General features: G+C 42.1%; 1 protein-coding gene across 4 annotated transcripts in view; it reads left to right on the top strand.

Moving 5' to 3' along the window:
* The window catches only part of FGF13 (fibroblast growth factor 13), a 386,748-nt gene that overhangs the window by 37,977 nt on the left and 336,654 nt on the right, over positions 1-12,117 (top strand). For 3 of the 4 annotated variants that reach the window (XM_063431997.1, XM_063431992.1, XM_063431999.1), the window contains exon 2: positions 7,391-7,605. Coding sequence is in view for 3 of the 4 variants with exons in the window: in XM_063431992.1 (XP_063288062.1) it covers positions 7,557-7,605 (49 nt within the window). In the remaining variant the exon portion in view is untranslated. Of the gene's footprint in view, positions 1-6,550; positions 6,920-7,390; positions 7,606-12,117 lie in introns of those variants that run through there. The other variant, XM_063431993.1, reaches the window with a different exon arrangement.

Here is a 12,117-nt window from a genome sequence, read left to right on the forward strand (position 1 = left end):
CATCCCTCATTCATCTTAATAAAGGTGAGGTAATCTAGACTTTTTTGACCTAGGCGACTTCTCTTCTCAGTGACAATACCTCCTGCTGCACTGAAGGTCCTTTCTGACAGGACACTTGAAGCGGGGCAGGCCAGAAGTTCTATCGCAAATTGGGATAGCTCAGGCCACAGGTCAAGCCTGCACACCCAGTAGTCAAGGGGTTCATCGCTCCTCAGAGTGTCGATATCTGCAGTTAAGGCGAGGTAGTCTGCTACCTGTCGGTCGAGTCGCTCTCTGAGGGTGGATCCCGAAGGGCTGTGGCGATGCATAGGACTTAAAAAGGTCCGCATGTCCTCCATCAACAACACGTCTTTAAAGCGTCCTGTCCTTGCCGGCGTGGTCGTGGGAGGAGGAGGAGGACTGTTAGATTCCCGTTGTGCTGTGACATCACCCTTATACGCTGTGTAAAGCATACTTTTTAATTTATTTTGCAAATGCTGCATCCTTTCCGACTTGTTGTAATTCGGTAACATTTCCGCCACTTTCTGCTTATACCGGGGGTCTAGTAGCGTGGACACCCAGTACAGGTCGTTCTCCTTCAGCCTTTTTATACGAGGGTCCCTCAACAGGCAGGACAGCATGAAAGACCCCATTTGCACAAGGTTGGATGCCGAGCTACTCATTTCCCGTTCCTCCTCCTCACTGATGTCATTGAAGGTATGTTCTTCCCCCCAGCCACGTACAACACCACGGGTACCAGATAGGTGACAACGAGCACCCTGGGATGCCTGTTGTGTTTGGTCTTGCTCCTCCTCCTCCTCCTCCTCAAAGCTACAATCCTCCTCTGACTCCTCTTCCTCACAATCCTCTTCCAGCGTTACCGCAGGTCCAGCAAGCGATGCTGATAAGGCTGTTTCTGGTGGTGATGGTGACCACAACTCTTCCTCTTCCTCTTCACGCTCATCTACAGCCTGATCCAGCACTCTTCGCAGGGCACGCTCCAGGAAGAAAACAAATGGTATGATGTCGCTGATGGTGCCTTCGTTGCGACTGACTAGGTTTGTCACCTCCTCAAAAGGACGCATGAGCCTACAGGCATTGCGCATGAGCGTCCAGTAACGTGGCAAAAAAATTCCCAGCTCCCCAGAGGCTGTCCTAGCACCCCGGTCATACAAATATTCATTAACAGCTTTTTCTTGTTGGAGCAGGCGGTCGAACATTAGGAGTGTTGAATTCCAACGTGTAGGGCTGTCGCAAATCAAGCGCCTCACTGGCATGTTGTTTCGCCGCTGGATATCGGCAAAGTGAGCCATGGCCGTGTAGGAACGCCTGAAATGGCCACACACCTTCCTGGCCTGCTTCAGGACGTCCTGTAAGCCTGTGTACTTATGCACAAAGCGTTGTACGATCAGATTACACACATGTGCCATGCACGGCACATGTGTCAACTTGCCCAACTTCAATGCCGCTATCAAATTTTTTCCGTTGTCACACACCACTTTGCCGATATCCAGTTGCTGCGGAGTCAGCCACTTTTCCACCTGTGCGTTCAGGGCGGACAGGAGTGCTTGTCCGGTGTGACTCTCTGCTTTCAAGCAAGTCAAACCCAAGACGGCGTGACACTGCCGTATCCGGGATGTGGAATAGTACCTGGGGAGCTGGGGTGGTGCCGTTGATGTGGAGCAAGAAGCAGCGGCACAAGAGGACTCAGCCGAGGAGGTTATGGAAGAGGATGGAGTAGGAGGAGTAGAGGAGGTGGCAGCAGGACTGTCTGCAATTCGTGGCGGTGTCACCAACTCCTCTGCAATGCCACGCATTCCTTGCTTGTCAGCCGTCAGCAGTTTTACCCAATGCGCAGTGTAGGTGATATACCTGCCCTGACCATGCTTTGCAGACCAGGTATCAGTGGTCAGATGGACCCTTGCCCCAACACTGTGTGCCAGACATGCCATGACTTCCTTTTGCACAATCGAGTACAAGTTGGGGATTGCCTTTTGTGAAAAGAAATTCCGGCCGGGTACCTTCCACTGCGGTGTCCCAATAGCTACAAATTTTTTGAACGCCTCAGACTCAACCAGATTGTATGGTAAAAGCTGGCGGGCTAATAGTTCGGACAAGCCAGCTGTCAGACGCTGGGCAAGGGGGTGACTTGGTGACATTGGTTTCTTACGCTCAAACATGTCCTTGACAGACACATGACTGTGGGCAGATGAGCGGGAACTGCTCAAGGCGGGAGACGGAGTGGCGGATGGTTGAGAGGGGGCAAGAAGGACAGCAGTGGTTGACGTGGCTGAAGATGCTGGACCAGGAGGAGGATGGCGGCTTAGAGTAGGCGTGCTGCTTGTACTCATGTGTTGATCCCATAGGCGTTTGTGATGTGAGATCATGTGCCTACGCAAAGCAGTTGTACCTAGGTGGGTGTTGGACCTCCCACGACTCAGTTTCCTTTGGCACAGGTTGCAAATGGCATCGCTGTTGTCAGAGGCAGACACACAAAAAAAATGCCACACTGCTGAGCTCTGCAATGACGGCATTCTGGTGGTGGACACAGCATGCGTTGATTGGCGTGCTGTCGGGCTGACCCCGGGTGCCGATGCATGCTGTCTGACTGTGCCACTAGTTCCTTGCGACGACCCCCCCCTGCTTCCAACTCGTCTCCTCCTCCTCTCTGTCTCCCCATCTGAACTTTCGCCCTGTTCTTCTTCTTGCCGAGCGGGCACCCACGTGACATCCATGGACGCATCGTCATCATCAACCGCTTCGCTTGTATCTGACAACTCAGAAAAGGAAGCAGCAGCGGGTACAACATCATCATCATCATCACACCGTACCTCCATGTGTTTAATGCTGCCTGCCTGAGACATATCCCTGTTGTTATCTACATCCTCTAGCAATAATGGTTGCGCATCACTCATTTCTTCAAACGGGTGTGTGAATAACTCCTCTGACATACCAAGTAAAGCGGCTGTGGTGCTAGTTTTGGTGGTGGCGGCAGGCGGGTGAGTGGTATCTTGAGAGGTGCCTGAAGCTAAGCTGGAGGAGGATGGTGCGTCAAGGTTCCGAGCGGAGGCTGTACAAGATTGGGTGTCCTGTGTTAGCCAGTCAACTATGTCCTCAGAACTTTTCAAGTTCAGGGTATGTGGCTTCTGAAAACTGGGCATTATTCTAGGGCAAAAGGGAATCACAGCACCACGACCACGACGGCCCCTGCAGGGTGGCCTGCCTCTGCCTGTCATTTTTGGGGGGATTAGTGGTACTATGCGTGCAAGCTACTGTGAGACCAGATATGATTGGCAATGTGAACTGTAACAGTTCTGCAGAGCACACACTGTAGGCCTGACACACCCGCTTGAAGACAAGTAACTGCTATTCAATCTATAACAGTGAAAAATAAATTTTGGTTTTAAAAGCACGCTATAGAGACACCAGATATGATTGGCAATGTGCACTGGAACAGTTCTGCAGAGCACACGCTGAAGGAAGGACTGACAGAGCCGCTTGAACACAAGTAACTGCTATTTAATCTATAACAGTGAAAAAATAATTTTGGTTTTAAAAGCACGCTATAGAGACACCAGATATGATTGGCAATGTGCACTGGAACAGTTCTGCAGAGCACACGCTGAAGGAAGGACTGACAGAGCCGCTTGAAGGACACTGACTGGCTGCTATTAGCTTACACTAGAAACCTTTTTTCTTTGTAAAAGCACGCTATAGAGACACCAGATATGATTGCCAATGTGCACTGGAACAGTTCTGCAGAGCACACGCTGAAGGAAGGACTGACAGAGCCGCTTGAAGGACACTGACTGGCTGCTATTAGCTTACACTAGAAACCTTTTTTCTTTGTAAAAGCACGCTAAAGAGACACCAGATATGATTGGCAACTGTCAAAGCACGCTGGCACAGGTCTGCAGAGCACACGCTGAAGTAGGCCTGACACCCAGACGCTTACAGACAACTAACTGCTCTTCTATTACAGTGAAAAAAAATGATTTCTTTTAAATGTAAAGCTTAACCTATTGTTAAAACAGATATGAGTGGTGGCACTGACTGTGCAAATGGGCAAGGCATCCAACCTGACACAGAAGCTGGCAGGCAGGCAACTGCTCTTCTATTACAGTGAAAAAAAATATTTATTTTAAATGTAAAGCTTAACCTATTGTTAAAACAGATATGAGTGGTGGCACTGACTGTGCAAATGGGCAAGGCATCCAACCTGACACAGAAGCTGGCAGGCAGGCAACTGCTCTTCTATTACAGTGAAAAAAAATATTTATTTTAAATGTAAAGCTTAACCTATTGTTAAAACAGATATGAGTGGTGGCACTGACTGTGCAAATGGGCAAGGCATCCAACCTGACACAGAAGCTGGCAGGCAGGCAACTGCTCTTCTATTACAGTGAAAAAAAAATATGTATTTTAAATGTAAAGCTTAACCTATTGTTAAAACAGATATGAGTGGTGGCACTGGGCAAGTAGGCACAGTATCCAATGTGAACCTCACACAGAAGCTGGCAGGCAGGCACCTGCAATTACATTACACAGGAAAAAAAAAAGCAGCCTGATGTTATAGCCCTAAAAAGGGCTTTTTGGGGTGCTGTCCTTACAGCAGAGATCAGATGAGTCCTTCAGGATTGTAGTGGACACTGAATACCCTAGCCTAGCTATCAATTTCCCTATCTAATCAGCAGCAGCTAAACTTTCCAATGTGAACCTCACACAGAAGCTGGCAGGCAGGCACCTGCAATTACATTACACAGGAAAAAAAAAAGCAGCCTGATGTTATAGCCCTAAAAAGGGCTTTTTGGGGTGCTGTCCTTACAGCAGAGATCAGATGAGTCCTTCAGGATTGTAGTGGACACTGAATACCCTAGCCTAGCTATCAATTTCCCTATCTAATCAGCAGCAGCTAAACTTTCCCTCCTCTCACTAAGCATGCAGCTTCAGAATGAAATCGAAAATGGATGCTGGGAGGGAGGTTGGAGGGTGTGGAAGGGAGGGAGTGCTGCTGATTGGCTGGAATGTGTCTGCTGACCGAGAGGCACAGGGTCAAAGTTTGCCCAATGATGACGAATAGGGGGCGGATCGAACTGCGCATGTGTCCGCCCGCGGCGGCGAACGCGAACACGCTAAGTTCGCCGGGAACTGTTCGCCGGCGGACATTTCGGTACATCACTACTGATCAATAAATACTAATGTACTAAAGTTACACATGAGTGAACTGCTTAATTAATATTCCTAATCCCTTCCCGTTATGTTTTTTACACCTTTACCTGCTTTTTATTTTATTACTTTTTGCATTTAATATTAAGTTATGGTATATTATATGTTATACATTTTTATTAATATATTATTTTTGAAATTGTTAAATGAAACCCTTTCTGATTGGGCATGCTGTAATGTAAACTGCCTGATAATGAAAGAGTTAAACAGGAAATGCAGCTGGCCTCACTAGCACACAGCTCATCATTTATATTCTTTGTAATGTTATGAATGGGTGTTTAAGCACATGCATACCCCCTGCTCCCACAGAGTGAAGTGTTATCTCTCATTGATAAGATTAATGTTTGTAGTCAGTCACATGATGTGATGAAATTAACCCAAAGGCAGTTTGGTATGAAATAAAAATATTCCACACTGCTGCAATCTCCCTATTTAATGGAACACAGCAGACAATTAAATGTGTCGGCAGATCACATTTTTTTCTGGGGTTTTTTTTTGTGGTGGTTGCAAAATATGTCAGCAATTGGTGTCATTTTTATAATTATATTGGCTATTGTGTTATTATCTTTAATGTACAGTGCTTTAACAAATGAAGAGAGAGAGAGAGAGAGAGAGAGAGAGAGAGAGAGAGAGAGAGAGAGAGAGAGAGAGAGAGAGAGAGAGAGAGAGAGAGAGAGAGAGAGAGAGAGAGAGAGAGAGAGAGAGAGAGATATCAACAGTTGCATGAAGACAGAGGAGAAAACGTCCATTTGAGATTTGATTTGGGGACGGGTCATCTTGGGGTTTATTCACTAAACAGTGCATTGAACCCCGATATTGAAAAGTAACTGGTTTAGAGAAAGGATCCTACAGACACAGCCTAGCCATCTAACCTAACTTTTACAAACTCATTTTTCCGTTAAAGAGAATTCAGTGTTTGATGATTTAACCCCCTATATTTTTATAATATGGGATGCATATTTTTGCATTAAAGTATAGCTGTGCGGTATATAAGCTGATTAAAAAAAATAAAAATAATAAATATATAAATGGACAACTGTGGCATAAAATAGATATAATTTGAGTAAAAAAACAAAAAAACGATAATATCCATTTATTATGCTTTGTTGTAGAAACAAGACATACCCAAGTGTCCCAGTTAAAGTGCGATCCAGTGGAATCTTCTAAAATACTTTGTTTCTAAGTGGCTGCAGTAAGATTCATAGAGTCCAGGAGCTGAGCATTCCAGGTGAATGTGGACTGTTACAGTCACCAGGGACATCCCCCCTCATGACGCCTGGGCGATGATGAAGTGGAGGCTGGTTTGGTCCTGATGAGAGTAGCAGGATAAATGGGTGGGACTTCACCACTCATACCTTCAGTCCTGGTGATGCTCCATAGCTTCTGGCCCACCAGGGGTGGAGTTGTCACATGGGAATTAATACCTTACATTACACTTTATGAGACTGTCCTGGTGAGGTCCATATGAGAGGCAGGAGGCGGACCTCTAATTTCCCTCTATTTGTAGAAGGAGGAGGCGTATGTGAGGAGGTTTATTTCCAGCAGCTCATTTCCAGTCTTGGCTGTCTGAACTGACGTCGACAAGCTCCCTTTGGACCAGCCTTTACTACAACAAGCATCTTTGTGTTCCTCTCTCCTGCTCTCATTTTAGTGCCAAGACATCTTCCTTAGTCCCATTTACTAGAGAGAGGAAGAGAGACAGAGAGAGGGAAAGGTAAGGTACAAACAGAGCTCCATGCACCAGACCACACCACACTACATGGCATCAATGGGACCATCTGAATTCAGGTTTCTAGGAGCATTCCAGGAACACATTTGTTGCCAGACAGTGAACACTGAAGTGAAACAATAGAATATCTTTATTGCTTCCCCCCCTCTTCATTTCATTGCTGTTTCTCTGGTGGGAATAAAAATAAATCATTCTGCATCAGGAAATGGTTCATCTTCCAAATTTAGCAAATGTTTTTCTTTTTTTTTTGCATGCATGTCTATTCTTGGGACTGACTTTAAGGGGTGATGGCATTCAATGGGGGTGGTGCTGGGCTGTGAAAGGTAGCAAACGTTTCTTTGTCTGTCTCTCTCTCTCCTCGGATCCGCTGGCCACCAACAGTGGAAACCAATGGTAGACTTGCAGTCTGAGCTGGTCATTTTATCACCTTTTATTTATTTCTTTTTCCTCCTGTAGTAATCGGGGAGAGGAATTAAAAGAAAAAGAGGACACCCACACACACACACACAAAGAGAGACGTTTTGGGGGGAATCAAGGAGAATTTCCTGATACATTCATCTGAATCAAAAACCCAAGAAAAATTCGGTCATATTTGGGAAATTTTACAAGCAAACTGGGATCTATGAGTGGAAAGGTGATCAAAGCTAAAGAAGAAAAAGATGCTTCTAAGGGTAAGCAAGCACGCTAGCTCACAATGAACTTAATGACAGAGTCACTGGAACAGATGGTAACATTTTCTTTATATATATATATATTTTTTTTTTATAATTTTTCATCCTTTTTGAATTAACAATTTGACTTCCAGAAGTGTGGAACACCCAGAAAACCTATTCTAGCACTCGAATAATGGTTTGTTCTTCCTGATGTGTAATATGTAACATTGTTACTCATTTGTAATACTAACCGATGTAATGCATTATTATCCACAAACAACATGTATTGCCTGCTGTGTGTTTGGTCACGTGACAGCAAGAGCAACATTGTGACAATTTTAGCATCTTCCAGGGTTATTGCTGTTTTAACGCTTTGACTGCCGGGAGAGGAGTAACTCTTTATTCTCCTCCCTGGTATTTTAAGGACACATGCAGTCACCTTGTGCTTGCTGGATCCGGGCGAAGTGCTAGTCAATCAGCAAACCAGAGACCCTCTTGTCTATAAATCTCTCCACCTCCCAACCCCCGCAACTAGCACTTAATGACATCTGCAGTAATGAAATGGTTACTACTGTCACCATTGGTGGTTGTTGTTGTTTTTTTTTTTGTGTATGTGTATCAGGAGCTTTGAAATAATCAGCTGGCTTTGTGCAGGTTCAATAATGCTAATTTTGCCAATGTCACATGGACAAGTCATTTCCTTAGCCAGCCATGATTTCTGTAAGAATTGGATGTGCTGTGATGTGCTTCCATATTACCATGCAATCTGGCTGGCTTTGCTGCTGGATGTAAACTGGGTGACAATTGCCATGGAGACAAGGAGGGCAGGAGGAGGGTGGGGGAGGAGAGGTGTGTTACACATCCAAGTGCCTTAGTTTTATTTGCATCTTCAACAGCACCAGCAGTGGTACAGCACCGAAGCACCTAGGTGTATGTACAGAAGTGCACACAAGTTATTGATGTGGGTGTATGATGATTAGCACAGTACAGTACTTCTTTATATCAAGGCAGCTACTGCCATAGCCCATGTGAATTCTTAGCTGCACTTCTTACAACCTGCAAACTTTTCCCCAAGGACAATAATACACACAAAAAAAAAAAATGTAGTGCTCTGCTGTGATATCATAATATGTTGATCTTTTATTAGAACACATATCATATTTAAGTAACATTCAACCTTGGCAATGCAGATGTTTGAGAACTACATTCCCTTCTATGCTTTCTTGGCTTTAGACTGTCTGAGCTTTGTGGTAATTATAGTTTACAAACATCTGCACTACAAATTATAGCTATATAATTTTTTTTTTATAGGGGACTGGTTTATTTATTTAACTTGTGAATTCCAGCAACGAATCAGTTTAATATAATTTTTTTTTTGTTTTTGTTTTTAATAAATGTATATATTGCTTGAATGTACTGCAATAAGCCAGGTACATGAATTGTCCATTATTTAAATGTTCCAGTGCAGTTGAACAGAAGTTACAGTTGTCAGAGATACAGCAGACTACGTAGATCTAATCGAGTTACTCAATATTTTCTAGAATGGCTTGTTGACTGGTATGAACTAGATGCCCTGACACATCAGTTGTGCTCTGAGTCAGCAGGGATCAGCACAGGGAGTGTATGCAAAACATGAGCATTATCTGCACTGCATCTGATGTGTAACAGTGTAAATAAATGCTCACTGATTTTTGTGCTGGGATCAGTGCTTAGTGAATATTGAACTATAATAGTTTTTCCAGTTTTGTGTTATATTCCGACTTAGGGAAGAATGGTAGACTGCAGTGAACACCACAGAACAGTCTTCTTAAAAAATGTATTTGATGCATTGTATCTGCAATATACAAAACTTGTGCAATCCTTTTATTGATAATTTCTAATATATCCATTGCAACAAACCATGTTACCTTATATTGTGACATTGTGTCTGTTTAAATATTTGGTCTTTTTCTCAGATTTTTTTATATATAATTTATATACAAACATATACACCTTTTGCATTTTCATCCCTAAATACCTTCCCCCTCCCCCTTCAAATGGCATCAAAGTAAAATAAAAATAGAAAAAACAAAAAAAAACAAATTTAAGATGTATCCATTGCTTAGAGATAATTTAAAGTAGCAATATTTTAATGATTTGCCACAAAGTATGAGTAATTTATGTAAAACTGATTAAAAACCTAAAACCTGAATGGATAGGAAATTTCATTGAAACATCTTTGCAGTACATTAAACTTTGTAAATATGAATTAGTGGAACACTAGTGTTTCGAATTCAAAGCTGTACTCCTAACACCATAGTGTCCCTCTGACCCCTCACCCCCAGTAGCTCTCAAAAAGCTAAATAAAATTGTAAACACTCACCTTAGTCCAGCACCAAGGTCCCTCAGTGTTGGCTCCGTCCCAGTGTTCTCCAATGTCATTGCGAAGGGGGGGGACCTAACGCGCATGTGCAGCGAGCAATAAACGTACAATAGTTCTTCCCCATAGGAAACACGCTTTGCATGAAGACATCAAGCATCTTCTTATTGGGACTTAGAAGATGCTTGATTTCTTCATGCAAAGCGTGAGAATGTCCATGGTCTTTTCACGGACTTAAACTCAGTAAAACAGCAGGAAACACCTCTAGTGACTGTCTTAATACTGCAATGAAGACATTGGCCCCAGACCACTTCAATGAGATGACGTGATCTGGGTGCCTATAGTGTCCCTTTAATCCATGACGTGTTGCAACATCTTTGATAACAAAATACTTACTGTAGGCCCAGTGCACAAAACTAGAAATTGGCAATTCATTGTTCACATAGAACAGCTGGATGTGTGAGATTGTCTGCAGTTTCAGAAAGCAGTGTGCAAACCAGAATTTCTACAGATTTTCACTAATCCAATCCATTTTAAGTACAACACACTTGAAACAATCATGAAAAGTACCTGTAATGTTAATTTATCATCATTTTGGTCATCCTCTTGTTTTCTAATGTGATATAGTGAAAAGATTTGATAGTAAATAGCACACTAATACATACCAAAAAAAATAAAAAATAAATAAAAAGTACTCCAGGGACTTATTACAAAATATAAAACTTAGCTTTTATTTACAAGATCCAATAAAATGTCAATGTTTCAGCTCCCAAGTGAGAGCTTCCATCAGGAAAACACAATATGTAACACTTCCATGTATGTAAAACTCATTTGACGAAAAGTATTTGTTCAATAGCTCTCCAAATAAATATTCTCCTCCAGTCATATCTCCCCCCAGTATTTTCCTGGTACTAGCCTTGCTAGCACCTGTTCTAATCCGATTTGTTTCCTTCATGCCATGCTCTCACTATGTATGGAAACTTACAGCTTCACCCAACAGCTGTAAGAAAATAGCCATCTATTGTACGGGCCGAATAGTTTTCTTCACCCATCATCTAGCTTAAATCTGTGGAACGGATATATAAATACACTTTCCACGGAATTATGGCATGCTGAAGATGTCAAATTGTAAGACACAAAATCATCACCTTAAAAGTGGAAAATAGCTCAATATCCTAAGTTAAAATTATTTGTTCACAGAGATCCTTAAAATGCTATCCTACGGAGAACAGCTGCATTTAACCATTTGACAGAGTTGATCCCAAACATAATTTTTTTAAATTGTTTATACAAATTTGTCACCTTCAAAAGTGCTCATTTAAACTTTAGAGTACATTGCACTGTGCTAATTTTGGCTTGTATTCAGCCTTTCAGCCAGTAGAAGAATGCCATTTATCATAAAGAAAAATGAAGACCATCTAGCTTAAATATTTAAGATTGCAGGTTTAAATATGTTTGTTAAGAAACAAATGAGTGATTAGAGGCTTTTTTGTTACATGTCTTTCTAATAGAGGATCCTGTTAATATACGGAGTAATTAGTTTAATAGCTTTATAATTAACAGAACATAAGACAGAATTTTCACTCTGTTCTTACATCTCACAAGCCTTTGATGATAAAGAAGTAAAGTAATTTACAATTTTCTAACTCCTCTTTGGGCATACTTAATGCATTCGAAGTGTAGATGTACTAATATTTACAAAATATATTTTTTGCTGTTTTAATAATACCTTTAAACAAATGACTGCATTTGTATTTTTGTAATTCTTTCAATATGCAATATTAGATTTGAATATAAGCACTTCAATATTAAATAAACCTTTACTAAAATGAATTTTAGTGAGAAATGGTTTAATTTTTCTTAACTTATAACTATCACTTTAAATACACACAGGGTTATTCAATACAGTCAGAATTCACAGTGAATTCAAATGCAGATTAATTTTAATGTAGAAAAATGCAAAGTTATGCACAAGCAACTTATACCCTAAATGGTAGTAAATCTGGGTTAACACCACATGAGAAGACAACAAACTAGGCAACAATGTGCAATGTCAATCATCAGTAGCAAAGGCCAGTAAGGTATTGTCATGTATAAAAAAGGGGAATTAATTCTCAGGATGAGAATATAATTTTGCTCTCTATAAATAAATGGTAAGACCACATCTTGAA

This window comes from Pelobates fuscus, chromosome 9 (genome assembly GCF_036172605.1).
Source record: "Pelobates fuscus isolate aPelFus1 chromosome 9, aPelFus1.pri, whole genome shotgun sequence".
Taxonomy (NCBI): Eukaryota; Metazoa; Chordata; class Amphibia; order Anura; family Pelobatidae; genus Pelobates; species Pelobates fuscus.